This window comes from Ixodes scapularis, unplaced genomic scaffold (assembly GCF_016920785.2).
Source record: "Ixodes scapularis isolate PalLabHiFi unplaced genomic scaffold, ASM1692078v2 PGA_scaffold3__209_contigs__length_174095766, whole genome shotgun sequence".
NCBI classification, from domain to species: domain Eukaryota; kingdom Metazoa; phylum Arthropoda; class Arachnida; order Ixodida; family Ixodidae; genus Ixodes; species Ixodes scapularis.
In genome coordinates this window covers 60611369-60628419 of record NW_024609868.1, presented here as the reverse complement: position 1 = coordinate 60628419, position 17051 = coordinate 60611369, and the positions used below count along the sequence as shown (strand labels likewise).

Genomic DNA, 17051 nt, shown 5'->3' with positions numbered 1-17051 from the left:
GGCGCGAAATTTAAAGTTTTTCAGATGTTCCACATGCCTGCTACCGTCCTTCAAACCTTGCTTCACGCATAATAGCCTTGTTTGTATCAGTCACTCCCATGTAATCCCTCTTCCAAAAGAACCAGTTTTTTATCAGTTCTGGGAACCACCAATAAGTTACTATCTTCAACTAAGCAGTGTGTTACAGCACGCCTATGAAGGCGTACTTATCATTGTAATACCGGCTTGTTTGCCAAGAAAGACAAAAAGGCACAAGCTTGGTTTACACAGTTTATTATATACAAACTTACAACACCACCACTGAACACTTGAAGATAGATATGGCATTAAAAACGAAGGGAAATAAGGTCTGGACAACTCTATGCACGCGCTTAATACTCTCAACGGGAGGCACGTTTACGCATTTCTCTTGTACTGTTCACGTTGAGAGCTCGTAATTAGATTTAACTATATCAATCACAGGTGGAGGTGCGGGGCTATGCATGTCTTTTGCATTGGAATGTCCGCATGAATTAATACTTCAAGAGATTGAAAATTGAGACGTTTCGTTATAGCACATGCGCTCGTCACACACATATTGTGCTCCACAGCTTGGGTATTTATGTGAGGATTAGTACGCAGGAAACTGCCACAAAATGACAGGAAAGAAAGCATTAGAAAAAATATAATAATTAGCTTTGTGGCAAATTGTTAGCACCATACTGACTCACTGAGTTACGTTTCATCGCAGTTTGATATACTTTTGTATACCTCACACAACCAAACATTAATCCAGGTTTATGTCTCAAGTCGTCACACTGCACAAGAAAACATCGAGGTCAACGCTTCTTCTCACACACTCCTCAATAATGCACAGGGTGTGTAGGGTGTCTACCAACCTGGAAAACTTAAAATATTTAAGTAAGGCGGATTATATTTAAAGAACAGGGTAATATAAAGGGAACCGTAAAAAAAGTTCCTAATCAGTAAAAATGATAAGCGAAAGTGGAACGGCAGCGTGCAACCAAGCCCGATGATTGCACAAGGATTTCACGGTGGTGCCGCTGCACTGAATAACGTTGCCCGACACGTCATTAGGCAGCGCAGGCCACTAGGCACTCCCTGAACCGAAGTAACGGTCAACATTTTATCGAAATAGAGAGGAAAACCTTGGGAAAATTGGGAAATTTGGAATAAGTGATTTGGTAGACATCCTGTCCCATCATTCAGTGAGCAACGTCATCTAGCACTATACAGCGAGGGTCGAATGAATCTAACATACTTTACTTAGAACGAAAAAATTAGTTTTGCATGCTGTGACACTGAAATTTTGATATTGATTCATTGAAAATTCAAGTTCATCTAGCTGAACCTATACGTTGATTGCACTGTTTGAGCATGCGAAACAAACTTTTACACTTTATTTAAAGTATGATAGATTCATTTAGTCATCGCAGTAGACAGTTTCGGCAAAGCGTGTGATAATTTAAAGGTATGTACTCGCAATATCCGGTATGCCAGCGTGATCGTTGAATGCAACACGTAAGACAAACTAAAGGGACTTCCTGTGGGCATAACGCAAGTGATGTCTCATCTGCACAGTCTCTAGACTCGTTGCTGGGTTTTGCGTCTCACAGCTGCATCAAAGAGCTCAGTATTTTTTTTACGGACGAACCAATGAAGCCTCACCCTTGTAAACAAAGCAAATAAATCACCATAGACATCCTCACTGCAGAGTGTCAGCAGCTTTTCGACCTTCTCATGTAGAGTGATGCACAACGCCTTCCCAACGCCTTCTTTCAAAACAAGACTGTCAATTGACGCCACAAAAACCTTCTCACAAGCTTGAACGGAAGAAACAAAGCAAGGTGAGGGGACCGAGAGGCTTCCAAAGTCTCCTTCAGCCGTTCCTTTCACACTCAAATACAAAAACACTTGGCTGTCATCAGAAAAAGTGGCATTCTTGATTTGCAATTCACATTGCTGAGTCACGTTATGACATGTGTGATATTTGATAAACCTTGTTACAAGCCATCCAGCAAAGTAAACCATGTTGTTAAGTGATAATAAAATGGGATAACTACAGGATGTGAGGTCAGCTGCACATTGTGGAAGTGAGCTTCCTAGACTAAGTGAAGCTGAGGGAGCTGAGAAACCAACCGGAAGAGCCGCTAAAAGAGTTGCCATGTCCTCTTCGCAGTTGCTCTTGTCAGACAGTTTAAACAAGTTGCTAACTAGGAGATGTCTAAAGGCTGCCTGAAACTGCCGGCAAGAGGAATTGGCGTTCGCACCAGACTTTGACCTTATTACGGAGAATGTGTTTTCGAGTGCATCTTGGTTGAGATGGCGAGTCAGGAGGTATCTGAAACCATACTCAGATGTCAGGTGCTCACAAATCAGCATAATAGACCGAATGGTCAAGGAGAAACCGCGAATGCAAGCAGGCTGCCGTGGGCACCCAAGAACGGTAAGGCTTTCGAACATATGAAGGCATTCTTTCAGAAACTCCTTGTGAACAGAGCCTTCGTGCATCGCAGACACATATGCACTCTTCCCGCGTTTCTGTGAGCTGTTCAAGCTATCAAAAAGACGATCCATTTTTTCAATAAACCGGGCCGTGTGGATAGCTTCAACTGGCAGTTGCTGGAAAGTTACCATGGCAAACATTGCAGCAGCACAGTGATTACTGAATATTTGCGCTGCTAGTTTCACTGACATTTTGGAGGCAAAAGTCAAATTAAAATGCTTCTCACTGAGCCTTGGCATGGATCGGATTTCAAGCTGTTTGTCTTTTTCGTAAGCTTCCCTGAGGAAAGAGCTTCTCAACGTGTGGTCCCCAACTTGAAAATTGTACTTGAAGAGCATATTTCGTAAGCACTTCAGCAGATGTGGTACATCAAATAGAAAAAAAAAGTGGCTTCTCATTTACAGTTACGTAGGGCTTCCCAGGGGTAACAAGGCCATTAAAAAGAGCAACATTTTGATTGCCTTGGTCACATACGACAGCTACTGGCTCCAGGCCGGCTTTCACAAGCAAATTGTGGCACTGGAAAATAAGGTCACGCAAAATGTTGGCAGGTGTTCCCCCATGAGCAAAAAAATAGCCAAGTGGCTGCTTCCATGGCGTACGAATGCCTTTAGCCATAAACACAAGAGCTTTGTTTGCAAGGTTATGGCCTCTTCCAGCGTTACTTTCTTCGAGCCCTTCAAACCTGTCCACAGAGGGGTTGTACGAGAGCTCTTTCGCGACGTGCATCTCGTCAAAGGCAATAATGCATGGCTTGTCTTCTGGTGAAAAAGAAGCTGCACGTCTTTTGACTAGTTCGAAAACTTCTGGGTAAAAACCAACCCTCAGGGGAACACGCTGAAGCCAAAGCTGTAGCGACCTAACGGATGGGAGCCTCAACAATTGCCTACAGTACCGGTAACCCTTAGGGCTGTGAAAGTACAAGCCCAAGGCAAAGGCTTTGTTCTGGCTGCACCACCGCCTACCGAACCTGCTCGCATTGGTCATCTTCAGCTGAGCTTCCACAAGGGCAGCAACGGCTGGAGAGACGAGGCTACGTACACTTTCAACTATCTCAGTGACAGTCAGCATATGACGCCGTCGCTGCAGTCGTTGCTGGAGTCTCTTGTTATGTTTCCGAAGCTGTCGAAGTCTGGCCCTCAACACGTCCATCTTCCCCTTGCCCTCGGTGCGGGTGTCACAGGACCCTGCAAGGGGAAAGCAAAAGCAATTATGAAACATTTCGAGAAATAATGAAATAAACAATGTGCCTCCACTGTAGAAAATGTGGAAGTACAAGTAAACTTTGTGCATCATGACGGACACCTACGTTGGTGAGGAACCGCAGAAGTCGAAGACACCGACGCATCATAATCGGTAGGAGAAGGTTCAGGTGCCCACACATCGTTTCCTCCAGACGGCGGGCCATGTCCATCCATCGCGCCTTGCATCGTGTGTGTGTGATCCACTACAATAAGCAAAACAAAGGAAACAAAGTGACAGAGGGGTTGCAAAAAGCTGAACCAGCTATGACTGGTCAAGTACTACGCAACAAAGTAATCTTCAAAGACTGTCCTAAACAACGCACACTATAAAAAGAGCCGTGAGACTGCTCCCCACATCTGCAAAGCAATGACGAGGCAATTAAAAAATCTGTCAAAAACATCAGTCATTGTATTGTTTCAGGAAATTCCTGCGGCATGTGACAAGCTGCAGCCCGTAGCAACCTAAGAACGAAGGGCGAGGGTAGGACGGGCCGGGGAGGAAGAAGCAGACGGAACGCTGGAGAAGAGAGAGGAGAACCTCCTTCTCTCTTTAGCGTTCCGTCTGCTTCCTCCTCCCCGGCCCGTCTTACCCTCGCCCTTCGTTCTCAGGTTGTAGCGGACTATAGATTAAAAACATGTTCATACATGTTTTACATGTTTCCCAAAGATGGCTACTACACGACAGTCCGAAATATATAAGAAACAAGGCCTGCAACACTTCTCCGCCAATATGCAATTGCTTTTACCTTCTTCTGTAGTGTGGTGCGTGTGACACCGTGATGATGTGGGCCCATCGGTGCTACTGCTGCTGGCCAGCGTGGGCTCGCCCTCGCTAGTCAATTGGCCAGGGCTGCTGCTCTGGACGGCATCTCCGGCACCTATGCAAAGTTAAGCACACACGTAATGTACACTAAAAAAGTTCCCTGTATCTGCATGTAAAATACTTTCTGAATAAGCTCATCTTTTCAAAGTTGGTCAAAAGACCAACTTTTCAGAGAGCTGCGTGTAGTGAAGATATTTGATCACTATGCTTTCAAACTTAGCATAAAGTATAAACAGGAATGTCGCGAGTTAAACAGTTTTTTATTGTCATTATCATCACTTCGAAAAAAAGCTGCAACATATTCCACCCGTCACTCCGATGTTTGGGCAGTAGAAACGTCACGAACAGATATCGCCTCCAAATTATTAAAATAAGCTTGCCAACATTACTGAACACTCTTATGGGCTCTAATTTTGATGTCGAATCTTCCAATATGTGTGCGCTTAAGGATTATTTTCTTTATAATTAAACAATCCTTACTGCTGTTGATTAGCTAGAAGATTTTTGCTTTTGTTCTTGTTTCGTTAATTTTTTTGCTGTTAAGTATTTTGCATTATATAAATTCTTGTGTATGACTTCCCCAGTGCTGTGTACCTGTGGGGGGCTGAGGACCAGTCAAGCTGCTTGCACAGCTTTTTTCCTCAGCTCCCACCATACTTGTATGGTAAAATAAAGTCATTATTATTCTCAGTAATAATGAAAACAATATTTCGTGCTCACCCTCAGTGGTCAAATATGCTGGTATTGCATCAGCCTTCCTCGGTAAAGAAATGCAGAGGGTTTGAAGTGCCTGGAGCATACCGCCCGTTCCCGCAGCTGCTGTGGTGTCTTGTTCTGCAGGCTTCCGTTCCGGCAGAACTGAACCCAGACCCTCCGCCTGAATGTGAAGCAGTGTGTTACTTTACATACCCTTGGCTAAAGTGGACATTTAAGAAAGAAAATATTACACGATAATGTTAGCGATAAACTAGTCACATCATTGTACTTGGTCTCCCGTCTGGGTCCAGCGAACGCCATGAGCGAGGAGCACACCTCTGTGCCCGTGAGGTTTTGAAATAATATGAAAGTTCGTTAAAACTGAAATGTTCAGTCATTGTTTCTTATTAGGTTTTTGGGGTCACGCAGCCGTTCAGCAGAGGTCAAGCAAAGCCGCCACTAATATCTAAGATTAGGTTCGTCTCGCGAAGCTTGGAACGGAGACTGGGCCCAAAAAAGCTCGATCAACGGGTGGTTATTATTAAATGAGCATGCATGAGGGCCCATAAAAGAGGTCAAGAGCTTACCAGACATCACCGGACAACGGACATCAGGACATCACACATAGTTGCAGCGGACACAGCTGCTACAAGCTTCACCTTGCAGCGTCTACAGGAAAACGATGGAGTGTGATGCCAGCGGTGCAGTCATCACTTGGGCATCGCGCTACCGCGCAGCGCCTCTTTACATGGGGCGGGCGCATCGTCCCGACGACAGAGCCTTGAACGCGCCCGTCCGGCGCTCGACGACAAAAGCAACAGAACGGCGCAATAGAATTCAACTAGTCCAGACCGTTCGTTGGAAAACGAACGGTCTGAAAACGACCACGAAGTCGTTTTAAACTATTGCAAAAAGTGAAAGTTCGACGGGAGCTACAGAAACGTAGGCACACTGGCGAACGCAAACAATGCAAACACGAGGCGTATCAGGACTGCGAACTTCTGCCGACGGCGAAAAATAGCGACGTTGTAGATGTCGCAACAAGTATGCACAACATAATACATATTAAACATAACCTGAAAAATTCACCACTCTAAACATGTTTAAACTAATTTATTATTAATAAATAATACTTTGATTTAAAGTCAACTATATAAGACACTGAAAGTGTGTCTTTAATATTTTATCAGCTTAGTGTTTGGCCGCGCGCAAAACATAGTCGCGCTGCGGTAGCGCGGCCTCCAGGGTGATGACGCTAACGATTGGTTTTGGGCCGCTTTTTTGCTCCACTTTCGCGACCTATATGAATTGACCTTGCACTACACCCCTACTCTGCGTTTCCGTCTTTTATACTGGTCGTTTTGAACGTACGGAATTTTTAGGTGACTGAATAAGCAGTACAATATATTCCCAGAATGTTGATTTTTTTCAGCAGTGCCATACCTCTGAGAGTATTTTGAATGGCTCAAGGGATGAATCTCTTATTAAAAAGCAAACGCTCGATCAAGCAAACGCTCGATCATGCCGTAATTATTTCAAAGCCAATAAATCATGCCCCTCCATTGCGTTTCGAAGCCATGAGTTTGTTTCCCCGCACGGCACGTCGTAGCCTGTATTCCTATTGTAGTTTGTTTTTCTATTCGTGCTGTTCGCGCAAAGCTGCGATTGCCGTCTTGAATTAATTTCTGTAGAGCGGATATTCACTCAGCTGGAAGTGATGCTTCACGGGCTGAGAAATCGCTTTTCGATCTACTTGAATGCAGCCAAAGTCGCGACTTGCGGCAGGTGTTAAGTGTACGGAGCTACGCAGTTGCGAGCTTGAAAACCTCTAGCGCTCATCCCAGCGCGCCACTTGGAGGGCAGTTTCTCCAGGAACCGTAGTATATTTAAACAGCAAAACAAAAGGTAGCTTTTTTTTCGATTTTACCTAATATTGTTTTTAATGCTAAAATTTCATACTGTAAATATACGTACTTTCCGTCACAATTTTGTACTGTTGCCCTTTCCTCAGAGCCCAATCGTTCTCGGGAACGAGAAAACCAACAGTGACATTGACCACTGAACGATAGGAGCCTACTGTTCAGACAGCGCTCCAACATGACTATCCGCACGTCGATCGATTGCACCTAATCCCTCAAGTGGAATCAAACTTTTTAATGTAAAGCGGAATGTCAACCTGTGACACCCCGCCCCCTCCGATCACGGCCCGACCAGCGGCATCAATGCCCGAAAGTTTACGATCTCATTTTGTTCTTACACCACTGAAACGCGAACATACGGTCACATCGGCGATAATTTCAGTCCTCTGTTCACAACCCACAAAACTGCCATCATGATGTTGCTGCTATGTTGCTGCCACGCACAAATACAGAACTACGTTAAACGCCGTTTGTACTCGGCATCAGAAGACAGAACCGAACTCAGCACGGAAGGCACCCAGGCAGCCGGCAGCAAAACCTGCCTGTCTTGGACGCAGTTCCTGCGATTTCTATAACGTCGAAAACGTTGACTCAGTTCCGCGTGGTTTCGCTACTGTAGTTCCGTGCCACGTTAGGCGCGTGAGTCCCGCAATCCGTAGACGGCCGTCTTACCCAGTGTACGTGGCGCTGCTGGCACTGCTCCGGAACTTCTCTTTTACTAGCGGCTTCGTTTGCTCGTTTGATAAAAACGTCAATGCAACCGAAATGTTCTGCACGTTTAGACTATACTTCGTTTCAGCTTTGGTCCGAGCGTAGCCGATGTCATGAGCCGTAGGGCCAATCAAACATCGAAAGAGGCACAACATCATGGCGTGCACTCTGCAGTTGATAGGACTAGCCGGTATTCGCCGTCTCTCTGTGGGTGCTCCTCCGCCGGCTAGTCCTATCAAGCGCAGAGAGCACGCCATGACGTTGCGCTTTTTGCGTTGTTTGATTGGCCCTTTGGCTCATAACATTGGCCGCGTTCGGACCTAAGGTGAAACGAAGTAAGGTGAACGAAGAGGCGGCCTTCGCTGCCGCTGAAGCTCAATCAACTCAACAGCTATTTATTAAATAACGTGCGCGACCTGCTCGAGAAACGATACTGAAAAAAATATGAGTCGGGACGGCGAAAGCTTTCCCCGTCTGCCTGGAGAAGGAGAAAAACGTCTCGTTCCTCCCCTCTTCTCGTGTCCGCTTGGGGCCGCGTCACTAGAAGGGAGGAAGACGCGCCGTTGCTACTTTTTCCCTCCCTTTTTTTTTAGAGTGTATGCACAGCTGCCTGAAAGCGTCTATTAGCCTCGAGAGCGAACACAAGCGTCGCTACGGTCGCCGCGCCCTGATTGGGTGAGGTGTACCGTGACGTCAGGGCGAGTACCCCGCTCCGCGATCTCGCATCGGGTCGCTTCCCAGCACCGGTTCCCAGGTTTGGCGTTGTGTGCCGCAAGCTTTTCGAGGAGCCGGACTTCGTTTACTCGGTGTACAAGACGTTGAGTTAGGCCGATATTAATGTGCTTCCGTACATTTTAGAAGCCTGCTTGTCCCTTTTACCTTTAAAATTGGGTTACAAATCCCGAAAACTATCGGCGGAGGCAATTACGCCGATGAACCTCCCCGTCCGTCCACACGACGCAAGGCAATCTTGAGAGGGGTCGGTGAAGCGGTGACGCAAGTGTTTCAGACGCTGGAATTGTGTTCCTTGCAAGTTCATGATTTAGGACGATATTACATCCCGCTTTCAAGGCATCTGAAGCGGCCTTTATATCATGGGCCTTTCGGTGGTCGGCAAATTAGCTCGTGACCCCGACTCTGCGCTGGCACTCTGCATGCGCTGGTTCGCAGATGTTTTGAAGGCCCTGCGTCTGATGATCTTTGAAGTGCCCATGGAACAGGGTTGTTTTACATAAATGTAGCTTCTTCCTGAATTAATTATATAGTTTATACGCGTATGCAGGCATATTTCTTAGAGGATTCACAATTACTGGAAATTAGCTTGTATGGTAGCAGCAAAAACGGCCGAATTTCCCCCAGTTGCCTCTATGATATGTAGTAAACTGCCCAAAATATGCACAGCAATAGTGCCGTAATTTGGAATGTTTATACGTTTTCCTGACATTCTTTATTCCAGCCTTTGGTATTTGGAAAATACACCGTTTAGTTTGAATTGTCATTTCCATTTAAGAGTCACCGCCGCAGGTACCCAAAAGCTTCCTCAGCCTCCAAACTCCCTGCAACTGGACCCTCTGACAACAGAGGAATACAGGAGTAAAAGCAAGCATTCGAACGTCTGTCCAGTGGTAGATGCAGCACTGGTAGCAGAAAATGTGGAACCTGTGAAGGGCGACAGTCTGCGTGAGAAAAGCTTCTGGTACTTTAGCTTCAGGACAATTCGATTTAAGTAAAATCTCAATTTTAGAGCTTAATGGTCTAATAACGAGCTAGACACCTTAACTTACGTTTGTTATATATTACTTGAGGATTGATATAAACAAGTCCACAGATACCACCCGTGTAGCCCATTGAAATACTATCCGAATCCAGCAAAGGTCAAGTGCGAGCAATGTATATAATAAATGTTCCTTGTTTGTTTTTTTTACTTTGCCCCTGCACTTGGGCTGTCATACTTGTGATTCTCTCCCCATGGCCGAGACTGTATTTAGGACGTTGCTCGAGCAGCATGCAGCTTTTCTGCTTCGGCGATCTTGTTTAAAGACAGAGATACAAAAAAAAATAGTCTACATAATTTGCCAATTCATTCGGACCATCAGCAGCGTTCATTGTGCGAGATGTAAATCTGTAGTGATGCCCCTGCAATTGTGGCCATATTCCTTTATTTTCACATACCAGCTGTGGTTCAAGCGTTGCCTGGCCTGTCAGCCATGCTTAGAATGTTCGTTGAAGTTTCGCCTGTAGCTACAGGCCATACCTTAATAAAGGCATATATAAAAATTTACACTTCCTACAAAAAACACGCCGAAAAAAATTAAATAGAAACGAGCGCGCCGACAGCTAGCGTCGTCACAGCCTCTACAGGGCGAGCGGGGCGAGTCGGGGAAAAATTCTCTCCTCGCCGTGACGTCACCCCGGTTCGCCGTAGGGGGCACCAGGCGAACTTCTCGGGGCTAATAACGCGTTGACTATATAAGCGTGTTTCACATGCAGCGGTTGTGGCCCTAGAGCGGCGCGATTTCCGCCGTCGCGGCGCTCTGGCCAGCACCAGCGGTTGAGCGGCACGAGCGCCGCGACGGCAGGAATCGCGCCGCTTTATAGGGCCGAAATGGCTGCATGTGAAACATGCTTTACTCTAAACGGCTTAATTTTCGCGGGCTCAAATTTTCGCGAATGGGGCCAAGGCTGAAAATTTGAAATTATTCGCGGGTTCTAATTTTCGCGAATCGAGTGTAGCTTCCGTAGCGTTCACATATTGCCCGAATTGTTTGCGGGACGTATTTTTCGCAAATTTTAGGTGATTCGCGAAATTCGCGAAAATTAGGTCCTCGCGAAAATTTAGTCGTCTACAGTGCACTGTATTTCACCTTATGATGTACCGCATGAAATAGGGTGACCACCTTCCCGCTAGCGAAATGCGGGACACGCTGACCGGGGGGGGGGGGGGGAAGGGGTAAGAGAACAACAGTATTATATTTCAACTGTAGCCACTGCAAAAAAGTGCTTGTGTACAGTCGGACTGGTGGGAATTTACCATGATCCCTTTCAACCCGAGACTGGAGCAGGAGGAGGAAACACTTGTGCCTTCTGCCCCAGTCTCAGGTTAAAAAAAGAAAAAAAAACATGACAAAAAAATGTAACCATTCGAAGAAATTTATCAACACACGCCACGAAATGTGGCTCTGCTAACGCATTTAATATCCTGTCTTGACCGAAAGCTGAAATTTTTATTGCGGCAATTAGGCTAATAATTTTCACTCCCAGTGATATATTTTAAGTTTTGATGCCACATATGCTGACCAAAGGGGCATAAGTTGAAAACATAAAATCGACAGCAACAGAACTCAATGCATCGAAAGGATAGAAGAAGCAGTAAATCTTTTAAGGCTTCTGGTGTCCTGTCGATTCCTATTTTTCCAACAGTTTCCTACGCAAATTTCGAATATTATGTTGTTATTTTTGACCGTTTAGAGTTGCAGTTTTCTTGCCTTGTTTAGTCGTCTTCAATATAAAAAAAAGTTTTTTACATAAATCTTTTTGCATTGATACAGCACGATTTGAAAATAATTAAAATAATTTATTTTGAACTTTTGGTGAGCAATGTTTTTTTGCAATATTTTGCCACCAAGGGAAGGTAAACACAATGGCGTATGCGCGTCAGTTCTCTTGCAAGAACGACGGTCGCTTCCCGCTATGCTTGGATAGAAAATGTTGTACCATCGCGATTTACACATCGTTCACCAGGGATCTCCGCGCTTCCCGTGCCCCGTTGTTCGTTAGCGCCATGAGTTGCGTAGTGAATTTTATGACAGTGACGAATGCGGGACATTTTGAAGATTTAGATACTGCTTGCGGGACGCGGGACACGAGCCCTCAATGCGGGACAGTCCCGCGAGTCGCGGGACGGGTGGTCACCCTAGCAGGAAAGGCTACAAGCTCGAGCTCCTTGCATAGGACACGTCTCGGTGGCACAAGCTCTCGTGCATTAAGGGCGGCTGCCAACGCTATGAGCTCGCGCTTCGGGCCTTCGTTGCGGCACAACATAAGGTGGGCACTTTATTCAGCTTGTTGCCCACAAATCCAGGTGTTTACTAACACAGCATAACAAAGGAATTGAACCTTGCCGAACACGGTCTGGGCGCGAGCGCTTCGCTTGAACCAGTGCTTTGGACGCACGAGGAGTGGCCTTCGAATCGTCATCTTCGATTTCTCTGATCAACAACAAAGAAAAAAATTCGGCTTTTTGCCCACACAGCTGAAGCATGCCGCCAGAGGCGTGACTGCTTGATCTCGTCCCCATGGCGACATCAAGCAGTCACGCCTGTTTGTTATTGTTTGTTTGTTGTCGATCAGAGAAATCGAAGATGACGATTCGAAGACGCTCCTCGTGCGTCCGAAGCACCTTGTTCGGCGAGGCTCAATTCCTTTGTAATGCTGTGTTAGTAAACACCTGGCTTTATGGACAACAAGCTCGATAAAGCGCCCCCTCTAGTTCGATCTCCTGCCCAATAGGAGTATTCACTGGACGCCATATTTGTGGGTGCTGTTTAGAGCACATACTCAGAACGAGCTCACATCAATAGGCTGCTAAGACCGGCAATCTTGATGGTGCGGAATGCACGTTGCAAAAGAACTGTGGAAGCTCGCCATCAGCACGCGCTCAGCATTTGCGCACACAGCTATTGCCGCCAATGAATATTTCCTATAGCAGTGAGCATGTATGACTGACATGTGCGTACTTTACATTCTTAGTAATCATATTTAATTATCTTTTAATTTTTTTTACTTTTACGATATTGCCTTGTTTGTCTGAATTCTTCAAATGTTACTCAAATTGTCTAATCTCATAAACATGTAACGGTCAAGAGACTGAAGATGAAGACTAGAACTGGGTTTAAAAAGATGAAGATAGTAAAGGCTGGCCGATAGTCAGCTTTGTGTATGTCCTGTCTTTAGTCCTGTCTCTGCGTGAATGATTTTTGTTAAAGTTGTTTTACTACCTTCTGTGGAAATGTTTCAGAGGTAAGCATGTGATCTTTCGTGGATGTACAGTCCCTATAATCTCTGAACTAAACTCGGTGTTATTAAAATACCGCCGAGCGGTAAAACCTTGGTTTTCGTAAACTTGCCATGACGTCATAAACTCACTCTTGGGGCCCTAAACTCGTTAAAGGAGCTGTGCAACAATTTTTGTACTGTGCACAAATATCGCTTAAAACGGATCCCTAACGTTAATGACCTATGAAACACGCGTTCGTTTTTCACCCCACGCAATAAAGGTCCCAGAAAAAAATTTAAGAAAAATGAGCAGTGTTCACCCCCTCAACTCGCAGCCAGAACAAGCGGCCACGTGATCTGGAGCCGATTATATGCCGCCAGTGTTGATCATAGCCACGCGCTGGGGTTGGCAAAGCACAGGGCACGCGCTGAGTTCCAGACATTGTTATGGCTCGGCTGTTGTCGTCGTTGCAGCGATTGGACACGGGTCACTACCGGAATGCTTCTCGAGCTAGCAATTGTCACGAGCCCAAGTCGAGTGCCCACGCAATGCTCGCGTCCAATCTATGAACTGCATTCAAATATCGTCACTTGGGTGTACTGCGATCCCCGAGTTACGTCATCAGATTTTGCAAAGGAGAGATTGAATGAAAATGATCGCTTTTGTCCTTGAAATTACACCGCAACAAAGGAGTTTCTTGGCCAGTGGCGTTGCGTGTGAGTATCCTTGAGTCCCAGGTGTGCCAGTAAGCTCGTTTAGAGCGAAAAACATTCCAATTGAATATCGTTGCACAGCTCCTTTAAACACAAAGTTAAAGCCGAAAGTTCGCGGAGCGCGTTGATTGGACATTGGCGACAAAATCGCGAAGTCATCGTCGTGATAGTCCAATCGGCGCGCTCCGTGAACTTCAAATGTGATGTTTGGCGAGTTTAGGGCCCCTGAATTGGACATCATCTCTGAGTGTAGTTTTAGCTCAGAATGCAGCAGCAGATATCAGCCAGACTATCTATAGCTCTAACCTGTAAGCATCCGATTTAGTAGGCTACCGGCCTGAATGAAACCTTTTCTTGACGGCGAATTAAAAAAGTATATTCCTCTTCCTTTGACTAGTTGTCTCGTGTTGTACATTTAAATATACTGTTTTTGCGACGCACGCGAATATTATTTAGCAATCATCTGTGTGCCTCGCTAGAAAGGACGCCACGCCATCTGTCGGGAAGCGAACGAGTTCGGGAATGGATCTTTAACGCCATTTTCTTCCGGCAGATGGCTGCGTCGTCCTTTCTGCCATATGAGAATTCTATGGGGACGAGGCATTTTCGGGATTTGTATATTTTTTTCACTCTGCCACGATATAACCATTCATTATTATTTCTTTTATTTTTTCGGTAGACATACTGTTCGCTCAGTGATTTGAAGCTGCGGGCGGAGGGCAACATATCATCAACCCAAAACGACTGTCACGAAAATAGGACCTTTGCAGCCCAGCATTTTCTTCCTTTGTTCAAGGTTAGGCTTTGGTAATTGATTTTCACGCAGGCACCCGCAGATATTTTCCCTCTGCTTTACCAAGGAACGGAGCGGAGCTGTCTAGTAATTTTTCGTGTTGCCTTGTATGCGTGAGGGCTACGTATATTTAAAGGATGCTTTCCCAATGCTATTTCTTCAGAAAGCATCTAATTGAATATCAAGAAAATAGTTTAACGGAGTGTCACCGAGAAGTTTGTTGTAGAAATATCGCCGGTTACGTCGCCGAGTTAGAAACGCACGCGGCTTCCACGCGTAGTTATGGTGTTCGAACCGAACTCGGCCCGGTTCGTTCTTTTACAATTGGGTATTTTTCTGGAAAGTTCCAGCTCAATCTCGCCTCTAATTGTGTGCTTTGATTCAGAACGTTCCTCAACTTGCTCAACTCATCATTTTGATAATGGAATTGAGCTTCATCAAAACAATAATAACGATGCGCTTGCTGTTTTATTACACGAATGTCTGTGCTGCAATGAAATTCTGCCAGCAAACAGTCCGCGAGAAATTTACAAACGCGTAATGACGCACAACGAAAACGCGACCGAAGAATATTAGATTTTGCTCGCCAGAGCCGCTGCCCAAACTTGAGAGCTACAACCATATTTTTCGTTTATTCAAGGTCGATCAGATAAACGAACAAGGCCGGGCAAACATAATGAGAATTAACGCAAAAGCAGGAAAGAAAAACAATCACAAGAAGATGGCTGGCACACAGGATAGGGCCTCTACGCCCGTCCTGTGTGCCACTCATCCTCCTCTCCTCGTGTTTATGGCGTACGTCATCTTTATAATTCAGAACCAACTAGAGAAACTCGCAGTCTTAGTAGGGTTGTGCAACTTTATGGACAAACTTAGACAAGTAATTAGTTAACCCACTAGATGACACAGCGACGTGATTGCTGCGCTATGTACGCCGAAATCTGTAAAGGCACTCACCCTGCTACATCCTGCAAAAAGTTTGCCATAATGAGAGGAATTTGCACCAACAATGCGCGAAAACGTATATTAAACTTATTAATTCTGAAAATCTCATAAATCAGGCCCCGGTACATGGCTGGATCGTTTCAGTATTCCAGTGCGAATTTCCAACACTTTTGATTATAGTCTTAAAACACATCATACTGGAATTGAACTCACTATTAAACGTTGACAGTACTCGGGTGTTTCGCTATATTTCTCATGCTCGTTGGCTGTCCTGGGCCCGTTTGCTCGAAGCACCAACCGCGGCCTTAGTTAGCCGCAGTACCTAGGAGAGGGATTTTGAGATCACGTGACTGGGGCTCGGTAGGAATGCGGGGAAACATGGCGGTGCCCCAGTGAGTGAACGCCGCTCGCTTTGGAACTAATATGTCGTTGTGGTTGCAATATCGGGCGCGTTACTCAGCAACGAATGGTGCAGGAGGCTTTCGCTTTGCCTTACCTCGCTTAAACCGCAAAGCATGGGTAATGACATCGCCGCATTTTTAGATAGTGTTTCGATTCTGGGCATTCCTAAGCCTAAATGAACGCGATAATTGTCGGCATAGCAACGTCTTTGTAAAGCGGATTGTTGATGGCACACAAAATAAGACGGCGTCCCAACAGACCATTTCTCTAAATTATTCAAGCACCGAGGTGCATGCTACGACTGTAGTTGCACGCGTCGCACGTGCTGGCGTCTGCAGTAGTAACCGTTCTAAAGCAAAAAGTATAAAACAAATATTGCCTTGCACGCGCGTTCTTCAAAGCCTTATTATGATTTTTTACTTGAAATCTTTTATAAGAGGAAGGCCAGCGGGCGTGAACCGTAGAACTACACTTCCAGCGTTCTCCTCGCGATGCTTGGATAATTTAGAAAAAAGGTTTGTCGGGACGCTGTCTGCTTTTGTGTGCTATCAACAATCCGCTTTCCAAAGACGCTTTCCAAACACTATCTAAAAAATGCGGCGATGTCATTACCCAATCTTTGCGGTTTAAGTGAGGTAAGGCAAAGCGAAAGCCTCCTGCATTATTCGTTGCTGACTAACGCGCCCGATATTGCAGTTACAATGACATATTAGATCTAAAGCGACCGGCGCTCACTCACTGGGGCACCGCCATGTTTCCCCGCATCCCTACCGAGCCCAGTCACGTGATCTCAAAATCCCTCTCCTAGGTACTGCGGCTAACTTTAGCCGCGGTTAGCGCTTCGAGCAAACGGGCCCTGATGGGATGCTGGCATCGTAGAGCGCGCTGGCCACCGCGTAGTGATATGAAGCGAAAACCACGCAGTATAGGCGTCGCAATTTTGAATATCTTGCTTCGCCGTAGTTCAGCCGCGTGCTAAGGGGAAAGCACTCCACCAAAGCAAAACGTTACACATAGTTTCTGAAAAAACAAAAAAACAATACAAAAACAACAAATAAAGCTGCGGCAGTATAGGGAGTATTCACTTGCGGTCATACCTGTGTGCGCGACTGCTGAGCGCGTGCTGTCGACGAGCTTCAGAGTTCTTCTGCAACGAGCATACGAAACCATCAAGATGACCGGTCTTAGCAACCTAATAATGTGATCTCGTTCTGACCATGCGCTTTAAACAGCGGCCTTACATATGGCGTCCTGTGAAAACCAACTCTACTATGTGATAGACTGCGATATTCTGACAATACCG

General features: G+C 45.7%; 1 protein-coding gene across 1 annotated transcript; it reads right to left on the bottom strand.

Moving 5' to 3' along the window:
* Positions 1 to 1584: 1584 nt before the first annotated feature.
* On the bottom strand, positions 1585 to 2833 carry LOC115326947. The gene has a single exon (XM_042293004.1). It carries the CDS (start codon positions 2743 to 2745, stop codon positions 1585 to 1587), a length of 1161 nt encoding a protein of 386 aa, XP_042148938.1. The 5' UTR covers positions 2746 to 2833.
* Between the last annotated feature and the right edge of the window lie 14218 nt (positions 2834 to 17051).